We start from the raw sequence: 21498 nt of genomic DNA, 5'->3' as shown, positions 1-21498 counted from the left end.
TGTCAAAATCTGAACATATTTATTAACTATTAACTTCAGTTTTTTTAAGTCCTAAAATTAATGACCCTACAGAATTGTGTACTTGCCCTGACTTGCTCATGATTCTTTACAGTGTTATAGATTTCATTGCCTTCCATTTTTGAGTCCTGTCTTGTGTTTTCCCTTATTAAGAAGAAAATAAAATTTGCATTTTGTTTTTGGTTTGGAACTGCTAGAAATTGTCTCAGAGATGTACATTACAGATGCAGGCTATAAGTCCTTAATACCATGATGTTAGTGACACTGAATTCTATAGAATTTACTTTTGAGTAAACATGGTAATAAGCACACTTAATTTTCTGTAATAGGGAAAATACTTTTCAAATATTTAAATACCCATCCATGTACTTGGCCAAGAAAATGCTTCCTTGCCTGTTCCTGTATTGCTCGGGAATGGTATTGATGAAAGAAATGTCCTTCTGGGTTCGGCTCCAAGTGGGGAAAAAGACACTGGAGACATGGAGGCTGCTTGGAAAGATGATTTATTGGTGGACTTGAGTCCTGAACAGAAAAGGTGATTTACATGCTTCAATGTTGGTGGAGAAAAAGAGAAGGAAGGACTGAGATGCTGAAAGTCCCTGGTTTTATGCCCTCTCTTTTATGCCTCTGATCTTGAGCTTGTATTCTGATTGGTTGTCAGACTCCCATGTGGCCATGCAGGGTTTGGTTTTTGGTTTTGGTTTTATTAGAATTTGTAGGCCGCCCTTTTCCCTGAGGGGACTCAGGGCGGCTCACACGAAACCGGGAAGGGGGAATACAGACATTAAGAACAACTCTCTAGGCTGCGTTTTGAATCCAGGTTTGGTTGAGTTCTTAGATGCCTTGTGGCGAGTTGGGTAAAGGGCCAATATTATCATGCCTTAGCCCATCCCCTGGAATTGAAGGGGAGAGCTCTTTATTATGTGAAGTGGACTACCTTAGCGTTCTTAATGGCCCATTGACAAAGTGGGGATGGGCAGGAAGCTACAGAGAGCTATTCTGTCTTTTAAAACATGTTTCTTCCTTTTCACATCCCAGAGAAATATTCTGCCTTTTCAATATTTCCTAGGATATTTCATTTTTCTGGGAGGGGGCTGGGTGATAACTTTCTACAGTATAAAAACTGCATCTTCAATATACAGTAAATGCTAGATTAGTGCTTCTCAAACTTTCCTTCATTAACCAAAACCATTTATCACAGTCATTATTTAAATTCCTCTGTTGTGATTGAATAATTGATTATGTGTTATAATCCAAAGAAAAGAAATTAAAGGTAATTTTAGTGTGTGTTAATAACCTTTTCAAGAAATTATGGGAAAGAAGTCCCAAGGGTACAAGTGACTGACATATAATGATTAATTGTAGTCTTCTGGTACAACATTTAACACAGTGTTTCCCAAACCTGAGTAAATTACTTAAAAGTGTGATAAATTACCCAAAGTTCACAATTTTGGGTAATTTATCCAGGTTTGGGAAACACTGTGTTAAATATTGTACCAAAAGACTAAAATTAATCATTATATGTCAGTCACCTGTACTTCTGGGACTTTTTTCTCATAATTCCTTGAAAAGGTTTTTAACACAGTAAAATTACCTACTCTGCCCTGGGCTTACAATGGCAATAAAACTGGGTGATCCTTTTCTGAAAAACCAAAAACTGAATGCACAAAATGCTAACTTTGGATACCTATTTAAAATTAGATTGGAATATCTACAATTAACACAAACATTAAGAGATCTATATAAAGATGGGAATTCTAAATTGTGCTGCTTGCAAAAGTCCAAAGAAACACGGTGGCACTCTTTTAGACTAACAAAGGGATACATTTTTGTGAGCTGCAGCTTCCTTCTATTGGTTGCATTGGAAACAATCCCGAAAAGACCCACTACAGTATATAGGTTGGTAGAAACGTACTTTTAAGATTACCGCACTGTTTCAAAAAAGGTGGTTTTCTGTTATTTTATTCAGTCTGTTTTACATTTCAGCCTGCCCGGTATCAATTTAAGACTGCTCGAAGCACTTCGTGAAAGATCAAATGGAAGCTGCCGAGCAATTTACTGTCTCAGTAAAAGCACAAATGCATAATTGCAAAAGCTCCTTTGTCAATAATATACAGGATTGATTGTGGCAAAGTGGATATTTTTCAAACAATCATTCGTTTTTTCCAATGGAGAATGAAACTATTTCCTTTCCTTTTTCCCCCCTTTTTCCTTTTTGCTGCGTGTCGACGGTCTACGCATCGGACGACTGGTGGGAACGAAGTGTGCAGGTCGCTGTTGTCTCATTTAATAGAGTCCCCCAGAGAAAACGGAAGCAGAAACGACCGAGACTTAGTCTAACTATGCAATTAGGGAAAATGGCCTTCAGAAGTATCAGGGTGATTTATGAGCAGTAGATAGAAAAGAATTGCCGACGCGTTTATAATTAAAAGAATAAAACCCGAGTCTTTCTTTTTGGGGACTGACGTATTCGGCCGGCCTCTGATTGACTAGCGTGATAAAATGGTTCATCATCTATAGTAGTTAAGTAGATAGGCAGGCAGGCAATTGATAATCTCAAAGTTGACTGGGGAGAGAATTTCATAACATGACTTCTGCAATAGAGGAAAAAGAGCTACAGGAGAGACTGAGAGAAGCTGCTGCTTTGGGGGATATTGAGGAAGTTCGGCGATTGGTGGATTTTGGAGTGAGTGTCAACTCTCAGAATGAAATCAACGGTTGGTAAGTATTTGACCAGTAAATTACCTGATAAGTTTCCCGTTCATGTCTTTTAAAACATTATTTTATGGTAATCTTGCTTCAAAAAAAACATTTTGGAAGTTTTTTTGTCCAATTCGTTTCAATTGTTAAAAATAAATTAATGTTGTTATTGCTCAGCTTTGCCATGTTAAATATGAATAACTTGTTGAAAAAACGGTTAAGCCTTTTGCTGGTTTATAAACTTGGCATATTAGATTTAAGTATTGTTTTAATTTATTTTATTTAAGTTGGTTTCTTACATTTGGTTATAATCCTATATTACCATATAAGAATAATAGATTGTTGTTGATAGTAGGTGGTTGTTGTTGTTGTAATACTTTATTCATTAAGCATGAAACTCAGTCAATTGAATATTTAAAAATGCATCACAACTACCATTGACTGGTACTGATGGTTATTACGTTTTCTGTCAGCGTCCTAGGTATCAATCACGTATCTTCTTAAAATATATGATGTTCCAAGTAGCACAGTTTTTTGCAGTTTCGCTGGTGTTATTGCAGGAAACTGCAATTTCTTGATGTGTTTTGTAAAATTCTTAGACATAGTACCAAGTATCCTGATGACAATGGGTATCACTGTTACATGTTTCATCCATAGCCATGTAGTTTGATGGAGTTTCATTTTAAAGTATAATAATAATAGAGATATGTAAGATCCAATCATTTATATATTTTCATAGTTTTCCTAATAAATTAATAAATCTAACAAATGATTTTAGAAAATTTAAAATATATTTTCAGGTTTATTTTATTGCTCTTAAAATTGTTTTTGAGTTTTTTAGAAGTATGTTTCAGAAGATCTAGATTTACAAAATAAATCTTTAAAAGATAAATCTGTCAGGATTTCTATAGTTAGATTTTGTGGCTGAATCTGATATTCTGTTGATTTTAATAATATCTTGATGCTACAAAATGAAGATAATATTATCTATTTTTGCTGTGTATTTTAGTCAGTGTGTCTTTTATGTAATTAATTCATTACATTTATTGTGCCAGTTTTGTAATATAATATGGAAAGCTGATTTCAAAATTCTGTGTTAGTAATATATTGCCAAATAGTTGTGGAAAAGGAAGAAACAAATAAAAAGGAGATTTGTATATGATACAAAACATTCCGAGATAATTTTGATCACATCAAAAGTGGTGAAAAATTTATGATAGATGACGTAATTCTTTATCAATTGATTATGTGCCTTCAAATCAACTGTTAGCAACTGTATCGATAACCTTCCATGACGATCTGTTCCCAACTTGGCCCTTTAAATATTCTAACCTGCCACTGCAATCAAGTTCATCCATCTTGCTAATCATCTTTTTCATTTATATCATTATTACCTAGAGTTTGTTAAAATGAGATCCTTGCACAATAGTTCTGATATGAAATTGTTAATAATTTAACAATAAGTATAACAGTGCAAATTCCTTACAAAACAGAGAATTAGTTAGACGTTTTTGGTTTTATTTAGTGCAATGATGGCTAACCTTTTTGTCACTGAGTGCCTAAAGCATGTGTGCATATGCGCGAACCTATAATGCAATGTGCGCACACCCCACCCCCGCACATGCAAGCATTTTCCTGCATGCACCCTGTGCATGCGCAGCAGAGACCCAAAAACCAGCTGGCCAGTGGGAGGCGCAAGCATGTGTGCATGCGCAGTGGAGCTGAGCTGGGGCAACGGCTCGCATGCCGACAGAGAGGACTCTGTGTGCTACCTGTAGCATGCGGGTCATAGGTTCATCATCATGGATCTAGTGTTTTATGAAAGTTGACATAAATTTTTGGTAGTCTCAAAGGAAATCTTATTGCTATGAAACACTAGCTTTATATTTTTAACTTCTTATATACAGTGTTCTTAGGTTATATTTTACCATTTTCTAGCTGAATAGCAAAAAAAAAAACTTTAAATACAGTGATGGTAAACAAGAAAGAGGGTTAAGTTTTGATCAGATATAATTGCATTCAAATACCTGCTTGTCTAGCAAGTTCACTTCCTAACTGACATTTAGCACTATTATCTTAATTTTGTTGAATTGAATATATGTGCTTTCAGAAAGAGGAAGGGTACAAATGCTGCAGAAAGAAATAATAATTTTTTAGGATACCAAGGTGATATTAGAGAAGATCATTCTGTTGTGTCTCAGCTGAGTGATTCCATTCCACCAGCTACATCATCCAGATGTTACATAATTACTTGTGCTCTCTGAACTTGGTTGTATGCTTGCAGAGGTTTCATCAACCAACTAGATAACATCATCTGTGCAACTGAGTGTGGCTTGCTCTGCCAGTTTTGGTGGGGTGTGGTTTTCTGTTTGGTAGTTCTTTGATCAGAGTATTCTTTTCTGCTTGTTTGTTTGCCTGATGTTAATTTCTGCTTATATAGGTGTTGGTTGCTGAAGAGGGTGTGTTCCAGTTTTTTTCTTAGCCGCTTTATTATTTCTTTTGAATGATGTGTAAATATGGTTGATTTATTTTGGATTTAGCTTGAAGTAGGATGCTCATAGTTTCCTCAAAGGCTACATGTCAAAAATAGAACAGTAGCAGAAGAAAAGCAATGGACCTGTCCTCTCACTCTTCTATGTACACACAAAAATACACAAGCTTGATATACCTCTTTGCTAAGTTGTATTGTTACCAGACTCCCCAACATACACCATAGCTAAATAACTTACTAAAGAGCTTAGACATCCTACAGTGGGGAACAGATACTCTATTAATTCCTCACTAGAGTGCATCCAGAAAGCCAAAGACTTAAAAATAGAAGTTGAAGTTATGTTTTTTATGTCATAGGACTCTTTATACCCATAGATCCAGAATTAGGGAAAATATCCCTGGCAGCACTAGCGTGTTTCCCCGAAAATAAGATAGGGTCTTATTTTCTTTTGACCCCTGAAATAAGCGCTTGGCCTTATTTTCAGGGAGGTCTTATTATTTTTGAGGTACAGGAGGAGGCGAGAGTGGTCATCCCATGGCTTCTGCTGTGTGGCGATATTTTTGGGAAGGACTTATTTTTTGTGCTCAAAAGCCCAATTGGGCTTATTATCCGGGGAGGTCTTATTTTGGAGCAACAGGGTACTATACAACATCTGACCTAGTCAAATACAGTAACATTTAAATACCTAGAATCATGGACCTCACTACTTAATTTCAGTTTGATAGACAAATATACCGACAAATCAGACGAACACCCATGGAATCGCCACTCTTGGGACTTATAGCTGAGACTGTAATGCAGCATCCAGAAACTCTAGCACTCCCACACCTACAACCAAGAGTATGGATTTGGTATGTAGACAACACCTTTGTCATATTATAAAAGAACAACCAGAGAAGACACATGAAACAATAACATCTTCAGAGGATTAAAATTCAGAAGGGAAGAAGAAAACAATAATACTGCGCCCTTTCTGGATATTGTCATCAGCAGAGGGGGGAAAAGGGCAAATTAGAAATGCAAGGCTATCAAAAAAAACAAAAAACGAATCCACACTAACCAAATGCTCCGTTACCAAAGTAACAGCCAAATTTCCTACAAGAGGAGCTGTGTAAGAACATTATTTAAATTAGTACAAATGCACTGCAGCACTGAAGAACAACAAAAAAAGGGAAACAGACCCGGAACAAATCTTCCAACAAAATGGATACCCAAACAACTTTTATCAAAAAGTGCCTGACCACTCAACCTGCTATAGTGCAATTAACACTATGAAAAGGATAACTCTACAATATATCAAGAGCAGATCAGAAACAATCAAGATAGCATTAGAACCACAACACAAACTACTATATGTACTGTGTGTCAACCGGATGCAAACCTCAGAGACACTAGTACTGATGATATTACCTGGTTGGGTAACAAAATGTCTGCAAGCAAACAACTAAGCTCAGAGAGCACCAAGAACCCCACCAGCCAGTCCTGAGCCACAGATGTTTTCTCTCATTAGAATTAGAATGTGTTCCAAATGCGATGCCTACGCACCATAAGCGGGCTCAGTCTACATGATCGGAAAACAAATGACTATATACGGAAACTGTGCCTGAACCAACCAACCATCGAAACACTTGTAAGGCGCAACTGAATGCGATGGGCAGGGCATGTTTGGAGAATGAACAGCAACTCCTGGCCCAAAATAACCATTGAAGCACCGGTGCCCAAAACCTGGAAGGTGCATAAGAACGCCCCACGGAAAACATGGATGAAGCTGATTGAAGAAGACCTCTCGCGAATCCATTTTACCATACGAGATGGCAAAACTGCCGCTCAAAATCGCAAACAATGGGTGGCGATGGTTCGGGATGCATGCGACTCTACAGCGAAGGGATTGGCGATGCCGTACCGACGCTAAAGACTCAAGTCAAGTCAAGTCATTAGAATTATTTATCTTTGGTGGAGGCTGATTGAAAGGGAGCTAAGTTGCTGGAGGGATTGTTGCATTAGACTGACAGAAATTGTAATTAACTTTAGTCCTTTTGTTTTCCAAACTATTGTCTGGCTGAAGTAGCATCTGTGTTCACCAGTAAGGTACCGGTTTTCATGGAAGAACCTCTAAATCCAAATACTTTTAGAAAAAAGATTAAGGAAAGTGAATGCTGAAAGAAAGTCATTTTACTTTAAAACATTTTGATATAATATGCATTAGCAGTTAGCTCAAATATTGAGGATTTAAATTGGGAAAGGGAATTTCCCCCAGGAGTATAACATTTTGCTATCCAACATAATTTGAGGTTGTTGAAACTGAGAACGATTGATTTGCTCGGGGGAAAATATCTATTCTGAAAAAAAATTGCATCTTGACCAATTAATGAGGGAATTTTATTGGCCAAATATAACTTTACACGTAAAGTTTCACATTGTGACCAGAACTAACTCTTTGATTGGTCAAGATAAAAACAAACCTTCTGAGGTGAAGTGTGCTTTTAATTTTCATTTGGGGTGGGATGAAAATGAGGAGTATGTGCCTCAGATATTGGAAAACTTAAAATATATTATTCTTGCTAACTTGAAGACCTAAGCTGAAAGCATGATATTTCTAGCACTGTCTTTTTGTTTTCTAAGAGTTGTCCAGGAGGTGTCACTCTAAGAATATCTGTCAGCCACGACTTCATTTAGTAATCAGGAAAGAAACCACTCGACTCCATTTGATTGAAATCAAGTGTACTTTTACTAATTATAAATGAACAGTTGCAAAGCTAAGCTGAATCTGGTTAATTAGGTGCGAAAGCGAATAATATCATGTTTAACTCAATCCCCTCCCCTTGGCACCCCAGTCCATAGTCCAATTATAATGCACCCAACTGTCAGGTGGGAGATAACTTCAAAAGGCATTACCAGGATGGAATGCTGGACAGTTAACCTTGGCGGGAAACTCCCTTCTTCCACATGCGCAGTAAGATGGTCAAACAGCATCTAGAATCTTCCTCCAGCACAACATGATTCCCCTCCCAAATACCATGCCCCCCCCTTCCCGTTTCAATGGCAGCTGAAGCAGCAGCAAGCAGAGGCTGACAATATCTAAATTGTGACACAATTGCTTAATGGAAGGAAAGTGGTTGTCCTTCCCTTTTCCCTTAATAGAACTTCTTAATAAGTCTGTATCTTTTTCTTGTACAGGACGTGCTTGCACTGGGCCTGTAAACGAAACCATGCCCAGGTCGTGGCATACCTTCTAGAGGCTGGCGCAGATAAAGACATTCTCACAGTTAAAGAAGAAAAAGCACTCCAGTTGACATCCAAGAAGGAAATTAGGAAGATGCTGGGAGGTAAAATTTAATTTGACAGGTCTAATATATTATAGAAAATTAGAATGCTAAGGAGGTGGTTTAAATCTCTATTGAAACCCTAAGTCCAAACATTTTGCAAGGAGGGCCAGATTTGGTGAGGTGAAAATGTGTGGGGCCGATCATTCAGCCTGACATTCTTTGAATCATTAACATTAAATGCAAATGAATTACTTTATGAAAGACTAAACAAATAACTTAACTGCACTAATGTGAAGGGTGATACTGAGATCTCGACTGCATTATATATGCCAAGTCTGGCTCAAAAACAGTGGTTTTGATGCGCAAGATGTCACGCAGGTGAAAGTCACTTAGTCTCGTCCTCACAAGGTTCTTGTTAATGTTCATAACTGAGAATGTTTTTTCGCACAAGTATGTTGAACCAAACAAGCTCAGCATTTTCTTAGCAAATGTTTGAATCTCTTGGAACCTTTCTTTATCCAGCTGGCGCTAAAAGTTGACAGGAGGGAGCTGTTGGTACCGACTATGAAAATACTCCAATTTCCACTTGTCTTGGAAGTGGCGGTCCTCGCTGTCAACTTTCCTTTTTTTAGTTACAGTCGCCATTTTAGAAATGGGCACACAAACCTTGTGTCACAAGTGTCACGCGACGAGAGTGCTGACTCAGGTCTACTGCAATCCTCTGGTGAAATATAACCACCAGCCTTGAAGGCGGTGCTCAGCCAGCTGTGGGTGGGCAGCAGGGGACAGCTGCGGGAACTGCTGTGCGGTGAAGGAAAAAACACCGGCTGGTGGGGTTGAGTGACAAGCTGAGCCAGCGGGGAGAAGAGGCTGGGGGCCGCTTGAAATTTGAAAATGGGCCACAATTGGCCCCCAGGTCGGACTTTGGACATGCCTGCCCTAAGTGGTCTCTTGGGGTCTTTTTATTTTATGATCTTGAATTAGAATTATTAGTAATGTTGCTAGAGGTAGTCCTCAACTTACAATCATTCATTTATTGATTCTTCTAAGTTACAACGGCACGGAACAAAGGAACTTCTGACCGTTGTAGCCTCCCCACTACCACATGATCAAAATCCGGACATTTGGAAACTGATCTGTATTTCTGATGAGGTGATGTGATCACCTTTTGTGATCTTCTGATCAGCAAAGTCAAGGCGGAAGCCAGATTCACTTAATAACGGTGTTGTTACCTGCAGTTCCCTTAACTGTGGCAAGAAAGGTTGTAAAATGGGGCAAAATTCACTTAACTATCTTGCTTAGCAATGGAAATTTCGGGCTCAGTTGTGGTCGTAAGTCAAGGACTTCCTATATTTGAACCTTTCAAATGTTTAATAAAAGAACCAGGCTGCTGAATTTTAATTTGCTAAAAATGAAGTCTTTATTACAAATACATTACATACTTTGTGTGCTGTAAAAGGGCTCAGTGGCTGAGTTTGTCGATCAGAAAGGTCGGCAGTTCAGCAGTTAGAATCCCATTACTTGTCCCAGCTTCTGCCAACCTAGCAGTTCGAAAGCATGTAAAAATGTAAATAGAAAAATAGGGACCACCTTTGGTGGGAAGGTAACAACATAGTGTGCGCCTTCGGCATTGAGTCATGTCAGCCACATGACCATGGAGATGTCTTCGGACAGTGCTGGCTCTTCGGCTTTAAGAGCCAAGGTGGCGCAGTGGTTAAATGCAGCACTGCAGGCTACTGCTAGATCAGCAGGTCAGCGGTTCAAATCTCACCGGCTCAGGGTTGACTCAGCCTTCCATCCTTCCGAGGTGGGTAAAATGAGGACCCAGATTGTTGGGGGCAATATGCTGACTCTCTGTAAACCGCTTAGAGAGGCCTGAAAGGCCTATGAAGCGGTATATAAGTCTACTGCTATTGCTATTGCTATTTAAAACGGAGGTGAGCACCTCTGCCCCCTAGAGTCAGGAATGACTAGCATGTATGTGAGATGGGAACCTTTGCCTTACCTAGGTTTACTGTATGTTTAATACTTATTTTCTCAAAAGGATTTGATCATATCATAACCTTTGTGGCTAAACATAAATAACCACATATACTTTTATGTACATATTATAACCAAACTTTTTTTTCCTCCTGTAGTGGAAGATGATGATGAGCTTTTGGATGTGAAGAAAGACTTGCCAATTATCCCAAATTATTTATCTAATCCGCCTTTTCCTTACGTGTATAACTCCATGAGTAACAGCACTACCAGCACCTCAGATTCCTCTTTGAATGGAAGACTTTCTCCTCCGTTACAAAAACACAACATGGACATTCCGATATCTTTGCCCCCAGTACAAACATCTGACACAGCAGTATTGCAACATGGAAAGGCCTCTGTAGGATGTGATGGAGAGGTGACAAAGGCAATCGCTATAGAATGCCTGGAGCCTGTTGTTCAGAATGGCCATGCTCATCAGCTCTCTGTTCCTCCGAGTAGGACACACTGTTCCCCAGCCGGATCTATACAACCAGAAACCCAGCAACCCAGTGGCCCTTACACGGGAGCTGTCCCAACATTTCAGCCCTTCTTCTTTACTGGAGCAATTCCCTTCAGTAATATACAAGGTAAATTGTACAGTTTCCAGACAATTTAAGTACAGGCATCGTTATCCCAATTTCACCAAACTATGGAAAAAAATCTTTTTTCATCTTGGACTTGTGCTGCTTTTTTTCTGCTGTTGTAGTCAGGGTAAGAAGATCTTTTAGGTAACTGTGAGTAGAATTTCTGGCTCCTTTTTTTGTTGACATGCTGAGAAAACATTCACTTCAAAATTATTCATATATTCATACATTGATCTGAATGTGCACGACAAGCAAGAAGATTGTGATGCGCATAGCTTCTAATTCTGATTTTTGCATATATTCAGCATGATGCTTGAAAGAAGAGCTTAGAAAGTTTTTAAAAAAACTTACGTAAGTGAGCTCTGTTTGCATGATTGGGAACCCGCTGAATAGGCCAACGTGAGCAGAATCTGTCATTCAGATTTTCTTCAGGGTTATATTAAATGGGAATCGATCATAGGCTCCACCTCAGAACATCTTTCTCCTGTGAGCTCAAGTGTGTGTTTGTGTGTCCACAATGTGTGTCCACAGAATGATATGGCTACTTTAGATTTACAGAATGTCTCTTTTGTTAGATAAACAGCTCTATATAAGAGGGCTGTGGGTGTTGTTGTCCGCTGGGGGCCTGTGGAGCTGGCAGCAGAGTCGGACAGCAAGGAGGTTGGGGAGGAACATGGGCCAGTGCTGCAGTCTGGTGAAGGCTTGGATGAAGGCTCTGCGTCGGAGGCAGAGAGGGGGCCAGGGCCATCTGGGAGTTATGTGCTGCCTCCTGAGCCTCCAGAGTTGGACAGCAGCAAGGCAGAGGAACAGGCTCTCCCTGTTCCCAGTGTGTGCATGGGCAGAGCTTCCAGAAGGCAAGAACAGTTAAAACAGAAGGGGCGACTCGGAAGTAAGGTTTGGAACTGATTGGCCCCTCCCATAGGACATAAAGGAGGAGCAAAGGCACATGAGCCTTTGCAAGGAAGCAACTTGGTCCATGCTGGTCAGTTTATCTTCTGAAGCTCCGTTTTGATTCTTTGCTGTCAGTGGCCTTGCCAAGCTAATTGCCAATTAAGTCTTTGGCAGTGTTTCAAGGAAGATAAAGGTGGGCACTTATCAGCCTTATCCCAAATGTGAATGAACATAATTCACAGCCTTTGAAATAAAAAGAGGGTTTTTGGGACTAAGCGTGTGCTTTTCACTGTATCAGGAAGCCTAGGTCAGAACAGTTTGCTTCCTGCCCCTAATTACAAACAATTACAACATTTAAAAGAAATGCTGCATAACACATGTAAGTATTAATAAGTAATTTTCTTAAAGAGGATCTCTATAGTGTTTTTGCAAGGCTATCCTGGTTGCTTTGAAATGTATACATGGTTGGTGCACAGGAAACCAGCTGCTTAGTGTTGCAAAATATTTTTTTCAGACACCTTGCCTAGCACTTCAATGCAATCTTCTTTTAGCACGCGATGTCACTCTTCACCTACTTATCAGAATTAGTTAGGACCTCCCAAATTAATCAGAGTGTATTTGTGGAGTGCTATTTTCTATATTTTATTGCTTTTGTCATTTCAATACATGCCCTTGGTTTTTGGTCAAAAAAATAAACCGTACTTTTAAAAAAATGGCAGCAATGATTTTTGCTGGAAGCATTCCTGATAGAAAGTAGAAATAAATTTGGTTATGTTTATTTAAAGGTTATTTGTTCACTTACCTGCTACAAAAGGTCATAGCAGCTATTGTGAGGAGCTCCCTTCAATTTATCCCTATAATAGCAATTCTGGGAGGCAGTTTGAACTGAGAGGGAATGATTAACCTCCAAGTCATCCATTGAATATACATCACTAAGGGTGATTTTAACCTGGGCCTTCCTAGTCACAATCAGCACAGCAATCTATTTATGAATTGGATCAGTAATGGTTTTCTCATAACTTCGCTACTGGTTCTGAACTGGGAGTGCTTGCGCACGGCGTCTGGGTGCCGGGGTGAACCAGCAGAATACCACCTCTGAATTGGATCTCATAGCAGAAAGGAAAAAAGGAATCCAGCTCACTGCTTTTAAATATCTAATCTAAAATCTGCTCCCGACAGTAGTAAGGGACAAAAGGGGGAAAACTGGATTTAGCCTATAAAATATTTTAGCTTGCTTTTTTATTGTGCTACAAGATTTACAATAATTAAAACATTTAAAAAACATATTAAAATCTAGGTTTCTTTACAAAAGTTGTACAAGCAATACAATCTCGTAAAAAACTAGTACTGAAAAACGTTAAATGAAACCTCTTTGGGAAGCCCATTCTGAAGTCTGAGCACAAATGTGACATGATTTTTGTTATCGAAGATAACCACTTGGACTATTGTGTATTTGATAGATAAGATGTTGGTATTAAATGCTGTTCAGTTAAGATAGCTATCATCTTCTGTAGGAACTCAATTTTCAGAGCTTTTAATAAAATATTTATGGCCAACTTCTAAATTGAAGACTGTCAAGGTGCCAGTGATTCATTGCAGTGATTTTCCATTTCTCCAAAGAGCAAAGCTCACAAGTCTTTATTACCGTTGTTTAAATTTGAGTCACATTTCTGAAGTGCAACCTTTTTCCTACTAAGAACAGAGTTAGACTAACAATCAAAGGAATGATTCACCCCCATTCCCACCCCACCATAATGCTTGCCAAGCACTATCCTTGTAGGATCCACATTTCCTTCTGTGAATTGTGGGCTCCCATTGCTCCCACGATAAGCCATCAAATGTCAACCAATGAATTGGGCCAACTGAAAGCATCAGATGTACTTTGACATCATGATCAATGCTTGCTTTAAACACCATGGATGTTTTACAGGTAGTCCTCGACTTAACAGCCACAACTGAGCCCACAATTTAAGTTGTTAAAGGAGACATTTGATAAGTGAGTTTTGCTCCATTTTATGACCTTTCCAGACACAGTTGTTAAGTGAATCATTGCTGTTGTTAAGTTAGTAACACGTTTGTTAAGCGAATCTGGCTTCCCCATTGACTTTGCTTGTCAGAAAGTCACAAAATCTGTTCAGATGACCTTAGGACACTGCAACCGTCATAAATATGAGTCAGTTGCCAAGCATCCAAATTTTGATCAGATGACCATGGGCAGTGGTAGGATTCAATTCATTTAACAACCGGTTCTGTGCCCTAATGATTTCTTCCAATAACCAGTTCACCAAACTGCTCAGAAAGTTCTCCCTCCGGGAATAGGGCGGCATATAAATGAAATAAACCTTTAAATAAACCTTTAAACCTCCCGAAGTGGTGTGAACTGCCTGAATCCCACATCTGACCAAGGGGATGCTGCAACGGTTGTAAGTGTGAAAAATGGTCATAAGTTGCTTTTTTCAGTGCCGTTGTAGCAGTCACTAAACGAACTGCTGTAAGTAGAGGACTATCTGTTCTACAAATATAACCTCTTCTCCCCCACCCCCCACTCCAGTTAGAGAAACTGATTTTTTTTCATATGTTGCTGATCCACAACATAACCCAAGAGTGAGTCCCACGGCCCGCTTTCTATGGTCTAAGGTTGTTTTGGGAATCTCCCTGGCATGCCCTTGTCAGAATAAATAGGGCAAATTGTTAAAATGGAATCCAGATTGAGAAAACCGCTACATATCTACTAATGGCAGTCTTTCTATGTGTGTATTTTAATTAGAACTGGTACTTAAGGTCAGAATTCAAAATCGTACCCTGAAGGAGAATGACTTCATTGAAATTGAATTGGATCGACAAGAATTGACCTACAAAGAACTGCTTAGGGTGAGCTGCTGTGAATTGGGTGTTAACCCCGAACATGTGGAGAAAATCAGGAAGCTTCCAAACACAGTGTTAAGAAAGGTACTTTGTTTATTTCAGGTTATTTATGAGTAGCTTGGAGAATTTATGACTTTCAAAGTCAAATTCAATCCAGTCCAGCAGATATGCATTTTGGTCTGTTTAGTATTTCACAATACTAAACAATGCCTTGCTTTAGAAATCTCAAGAAGATTGCACAAACCTAGAAGCATTTGGCTAGTCTAGCCAAAATGTCTAGCTGGAGAGCTGCATTTCACTTAGTGAATCTCATTTGGCAGCTTTTGTTATATATTTAAGGGCTACATTGAATATATATGTGAGTCTGAATGTATGAATAGGTAACAGCATTTTGATTCCTCCTTTATATGAGGGGAAATCTCTTTGAATTGTTTATTAAGATATTTTCAATAATATAAGTGCAAGTAGTCCTCCACTTACGACCACAGTTGGGCCCAGAATTTGATTGTTGAGTGAAGTGGTTGTTAAATAGGATGCTACATGATCACTTGGCTCAACAACCACAATCTTGATTCTCCCAGTTGTGGTCATTAAGTGACCATGCAAGTTGTTAAACAGTGCGCAGGAGAGAGCCCCGGTTTCCCTGGCATGGTGGAGGGGGAGAGGACCTAGGCCTCCAATCACACCTGAGAGGTCTGGGATCCCTCTCTGCCCACATGAGAATGATCATAGCAATAGCATTTAGACTTATATGTCACTTTAGTGTGTTTTACAGCCCTCTCCCAGCGGTTTACAGAGTCAGCTTATTGCCTCCAACAATCTGGGTCCTCATTTTATCCTCCTTGGAAGAATGGAAGGCCGAGTGAGCCTGGTGAGATTCGAACTGCCAAATTGCAGGCAGCTGGCAGTCAGCAGAAGTAGCCTGCAGTAGTACATTCTAACCACTGTGCCACCTTGGCACATGAGAAGTTCATGAGGGTGAAGATGATGGCATTTGCTCAGATGCTAGCAAATGTTAAGTTTTCTGAGTTTTTCCAACTGTAGCGTTTGCTGACATTTTCCCTTCTAGTGAATGCCAGAATTCTGAGCCTTCAGAGTGAAACACATTCACTAGTATTTTTGTCAGATTTAAGGTCAGTTTTCATTGGGATGGAGGGCAAGGAAATTTTGGCTTGCTGGAGAAATGGACCTCAAAACTGGCAAAAATGCTAGTGAAATGTCATTGTTCCGGAAGACTCAGAATGCTGGCATTTGCTAATACTTTGGTGAATGCTCTCATCTCTGCACCTCCAGAAGAAAAAATGCTAATGAACTCCAGTATTCTGAATCTTCTAAAATAATGGCATTAGCTAGCATTTTCACCAGATTTGAGCTGTGTTCCTCCAGTGCCTGAAAAGATATCCTCTCCCTGCACAGAGAGGCATGTTAATCCTTCAGTGTGCTGGGGGAATTAATCTAAAATTCATTGTCTCCTCTGCTCGCATTCTTCCCTGCTGGCTTCCCCATTGTTTTGCTGGGGAAGCTGGCAGAGAAGATTGCAAATGACAATCACATGGTTGCAGGCCACTTGACAACTGGTCCTAAATGTGAATAGTTTGCCGAATGCCCAAAATGTGGCTACGTGATGGAAAGGAGGGGAGACATTTTGCAATGGCTAGAAGTGTTGTAAACTGTGAAGCACCCATTCTGAATGCTTTTATGGACGGAAAACCATCTGTTCGGAAGCTGGTATGATTGTGAATGGTCATTAAACAACTGGTTGTAAGTCATGAGCTACTTGTATATGACTGCTCTATTGGTCTTTTTGTCAGTCTCACAATAGATAACACTGCACTTTGTCATTACAAGCAACCTAAAGTTGAATTTTATACATAGTTGCTGCCATGGGAAACAAATCAGTATGTCAAAGATCGTTTACCAGTAATTAGTTGCATATAGTGAGGCATTTCCCACACAGAAATGGATTAATTAAATATCAATGTAATGGATTACTAATAAACCTAATTTCTTCCTTAGTGATCACTGATCACTTTGGAGCTCATAATGTTTGGTGATAATGCCAAATGTCAGTATCCAAAATACTGTGATATACATAGCACCTCAGTTTATAAAGTCTAGAAATGGAATTCTTCTATAAAAGTAGCTAAAAGCTGAAAGATTGGGATGCAGTCTCAGTAAACATTCCTTTTTTTAATGAGTGGATTTGTTAGGCATCAATATTACAATCTTTTGCTCTGCTCAAGCTCTATTTTATTTTCAGTGAACTCTGTAAGGGATTTGTGGATATGCGAAATGCTGCAACCTATGAGCATGAAAATTCTCAGCAATTATTCCCAGAGAAATAGACTTGACATTTGCAAATGCTGCAAAATTAGAAGACATGGGAGAAATATTGTCATGGGAATAATAATAATGTTTGTTCTGTGTTGTCCAGTACAGACTAAGCTGTACACAATACACCCATCTTTTAAAGAAATGTTGTCCTTCAGCAGTATCTGGAGTTATTGTCTATGGTGATACTTACAGGGCTCTTTTAAGGTTTTGCAAGCATCTCCTTCCAGATAAAGCTCATAACTTGTAAGAACAACAGATCAAAGAGCTGAAACTAACCCCAAAGGCATTCACAATAACTAGTGCATATCTGCATAGCTATCCTTTTTTGGTTATATTCCACCAAAATCTTGCTTCAGTTAGCTTTCCGACTCCTATTAAAATCCATAGGCTAAATTTGCCATTTGTTTGACTCCAAATTAATTTCGCTGAAAACTTCTTAGAAATTCATTTAATCACAACTAAGTTTTTCATATTGATTTCAGGAGGATCTAAGTGCAAATTCCTAAATACCTAATCTATGTATTTATGAAGAACATAAAACTTATTACAAAAGCTCCTAAAAATTGGAAAAATCTAGTTCAGAAAAATCTAGGCTTGCAAAAGGAGAAGGGGACAGAAAGAAGATGGCAACAAGCAATGTTTTTTTTCTAATTATTTAATATTCTTCTAGATCAGTGGTTACCTGTGGTCCATGGAGCCCTGGGGGAGGCTGCAATGTTGTCACAGGGGGTCCGCAAAGATCTGAAGGAATGTATGATTTAAATCTTAAATCTTGGGGTTCCATGGCCTTGGCCCCTGACCACAAAAGGTATTTAAAGGGGGTTGTTGAAGAAAAGATTGATAACCACTCTTCTAGATTGCCAGGCTCCAATAAGACTCCCAGAGATTTATAATTTTCCAATTAAAATAAAAATTAAACCTCTTTAATTATACACAGAGTATAATTAAAAGTCTAACTAAGAACAACTGCTGAATTAAAAGAGTTTAAAGAGGTGCAAAATGTCTGTTCAAGCCAAGCAGATCATGAAAAAATTGGGTCAAATGTTTTGGTACTGTGTGCCTTGTGATGACTCTAGGCATTGCTTCTAATTTCCTCTGTTTATTTCTTTAAGGACAAAGACGTCTCGAGGCTTCAAGATTTCCAAGAACTGGAGCTTGTTCTAATGATGAGTGATAATGACTTTATGTTTAAAAATGCAGCACCAGCACTGACCGAAAGGCCTTGTTATAACAAGAAAGCATCAAAACTAACTTACTGAATATTGAATTAAAAGTTTCATTCTAGTATTTAACTATTAAACCTAGAACGCTCTAAGGGCTATACCATTAACTTCTACTGTACCGTGGAAAGTATAATTAAACAGACTGAGCATATATCTTTGAAAACAAGCTGAAACAGTTGGACTTGTTTTTAATTTAATATGCTAAAGGTGAAGATATCATACTTGCATTTCATAAACTGACAGGTGGAATACCCTAACCTATGAATGATCTTTCTTAAAAGGAAATTGTTTCTTCTTGGAGTACAACAAAATAAAAGTTCTCAGGGAAATAAATTAATTGTCCTAATAATTGCTACTAGTAAAAAGGAGGCATTGAAAGACTGAATATGTAACGCATTTAATGCTGATAACAGGATATTTCAAATGCAGTTAGTTGTCTAAGTAGATCTGAATGTGCAACTTGAGAAAACGTGAGACAATTTTACAGGAAGGAGCAAGGAGAGATGTAGACTTTTGGACAATAGCCTATTAAATCGAGAATTACTTTTACAGTAATCACACTAATGCATATTTACATATTGTTGGCAGCAGCACCTTGCAAATATATAAGTGAGGTGTGCCTTGCCATTGCTGATGGCAAGAGGAGCAGCTAATTTTGTGATCCCAGAGAAAGACCTATTTTGCTACCTTTTCCTGCTTGGGGCAAAGCATCGAAGAGCTTCTGTAAGAGACCGAGGCTGTACAATTTAGAAATTAAGGAAGCGGTTCCTTCCACTTGTTGATATAACAGTGGTATAAGGGATGCTGCCAATGTTCTTAGGAAAATCTGTATTTCAGAAAGAAGCACATTGACTGGTTAAAAAATCTAGCCAAGTAAGTTAAATCAGCTGTGATTTCTTCGAAATGGTGCTCAGATAAAATACTAGAAAATATACTTTACTGTATTAATCCAGACTTTAAGGGTAGTGTTAACCAAAACTCTGTGTATGTGAGTGTAACCAAGAACTGCTTAGCAGTAAACAATGCAGAATGTTTGGTACTGATTTTCCTTCTTTGCTTTTCTTTTGTCTATTTAACCTTGAGAATTTTCCTGAGGAACAATCAGGATGTCTACTTGGTAGCCTGGTTCCAAGGTGACATTAGCACAAGTTCTTCTGCCTCTAATTTTTATCCTATTTATCCTCAGGTTCTTTAAAACTGTTACTTATTTAAAGGAAAGCTTGTAGCATCTTAGATAGGAGAAATATTTTAATATCGAGATAAATAATACATCTTGGAATTTCTATGCATTTTTGACAGTCTTGCTTGCATTTCATATACGCATGTGTAAACTTTTCATCATCCTGCTAGTTCAAGTTGTGTAATAATATTTTGATGCCAAATTCCAGGGGGGGGGGGGTGGAACAGTATGAAAAAGCATGGGAGGCAGTATTACAATTAAGAATTAATTATTAACCTAGTTTTAGGATTCTGTATAGTTAGTGGATTGATATCAATTCATTTATTTGTAGTCCAACGAATACATGCTATAATATAGATGGATTATACAGCTACCTGGGCAGTTAGGATTTAACAGGTGTATTGAGTTGCTAATTTCAGTTGCCAGATGTCAGAGGTCCTTGTCTACAGATTCAGGAGTGTGTGCACAAGTGCTGTGAACTTAAATTTAAGCCATTGGTGTCTGGAAAAAAAAAGATTGATCCAGAACATAAGGAATTAAGATAGACTGAAAGAAGTAACCTGTATAACATTTTTTAGAATACCCAGTGAAAAAAACAACAAATGTCAGAATTGCCAATCCAAGTCCTGAGTTGTGATTATATTTGCCAGGTTTTAAATAATGAATTTGGAAAACTAATTCAATCCATGTCTTCGTAGTAGGAAGAGTTACACTGTATGCTCTGCAGGATTAAATTCGGTTTTCTCCTTGTGCTGAGTTTTCCAGTTTCTATCCTCTCCATTCTACCTTAAAAAAGGAGTGGGAAGGAAGAGTGCCTTGGAGGGGAGAAAGTAGAGATTCTTAGATCTTGTCTATCCCTCCCCCATCCCATTGATTTTGGGGAAGTAGAGCCAGAAAGAACTTTGAGAATCTAGGTTTTTTTACATTACGTGGCGAGCTGGATGGTGTAGCCCTCTGTTCTGTGGTCATTGCTTTTGTTTACCTCTGCCTGAATTTAACCTGATGGTAAAACTGATTGAATATATTTTATAGAATCAGTTCTTTGAACCTACAGTGTCAAAATGTGTGCTGTGTCACTTTTTCCCCTTTGGATCTATAAGGAACAGTCTACAATGTTTTCCAAACAGTTCATTTATATATGGGTGCTCCATCACTGGAGGCTTTCAAAATTAGACTGGACAGCCATTTGACCAGGATGGTATAAGGCAGTGATGGCGAACCTTTTCAGCACCGAGTGCCAAAAAGGGAGCATGCGCAATGCTTGCATGTTTCACAAGCATGCTCAGTTGGCCCACAACCCGGAAGAGGAGCTGCCCAGGGCGCATGCATAACCCTGAAAATAAACTTCTGGTTTCCAACATACGCATGCACGCTGGCCAGCTAGTCCTCCAGTTACTGGCACGCATACGTGCATGACAATCAGCTGGCCAATGTGCATGCTCATGCATGAAAACGGAAGACCAGCTCTTCCAGTTTCTGGTCTGCTGCACATACAAAGGCCAGCTAATAGTTGTGTGCACGCCAGAAACCCAGAAGAGGAACAGGCGATGCCACACGTGCCCAATGACATGGCTCTGCATGCCACTTCGGGCATGCGTGCCATAGGTTCACCATCACGGGTATAAGGTCTCCTGCCTTGAACAGGGAGTTGGACTAAAACTGACGTCCCTTCCAGCCCTATGATTCTATGTTTGCCACTTCATTATGAAGAGGCTCTTTATTATTCAGCTTGATTTGCTAGCGGAGAAATATAGTTTGTCTAACAGTAGCTTAAGACTTTTCCCTATTCTGGGCAGAGTTTTTAGAGAAGTTGAATTTTGTTCTTGATTTCTGCACTTTCATCCCCTCCTCTCATGCTTTTGAGCAGATGTCTTCAAACTTGGCAACTTTAAGACTTGTAGATTTCAACTCTCAGAATTCCCCA

General features: G+C 38.9%; 1 protein-coding gene across 2 annotated transcripts; it reads left to right on the top strand.

The window, feature by feature from the left end:
* Window positions 1-2320: 2320 nt before the first annotated feature.
* LOC106541336 (ankyrin repeat domain-containing protein 40) lies at window positions 2321-20323 on the top strand. Of its 2 annotated transcripts, XR_001312956.2 has the most exons (6): window positions 2321-2739; window positions 8387-8535; window positions 10614-11084; window positions 14740-14921; window positions 17842-17979; window positions 18284-18419. XR_001312956.2 is itself a non-coding variant. In XM_014056737.2 (5 exons), exons 1-5 carry the CDS (start codon window positions 2606-2608, stop codon window positions 18428-18430), a joined length of 1083 nt encoding a protein of 360 aa, XP_013912212.2. In that variant the 5' UTR covers window positions 2321-2605; the 3' UTR covers window positions 18431-20323. The 2 variants fall into 2 exon arrangements, 1 of the variants encoding a protein (XP_013912212.2); XM_014056737.2 differs by lacking the exon at window positions 17842-17979 and having other exon boundaries at window positions 18284-20323.
* Window positions 20324-21498: the final 1175 nt, after the last annotated feature.

This window comes from Thamnophis sirtalis, unplaced genomic scaffold (genome assembly GCF_051295495.1).
Source record: "Thamnophis sirtalis isolate CommonGarterSnake01/CBP01778 unplaced genomic scaffold, rThaSir2_p1.2 scaffold_3, whole genome shotgun sequence".
Lineage (NCBI taxonomy): Eukaryota > Metazoa > Chordata > Lepidosauria > Squamata > Natricidae > Thamnophis > Thamnophis sirtalis.
Note: the sequence above shows the minus strand (reverse complement) of the source record. Positions and strands in the feature narration are given on the sequence as shown.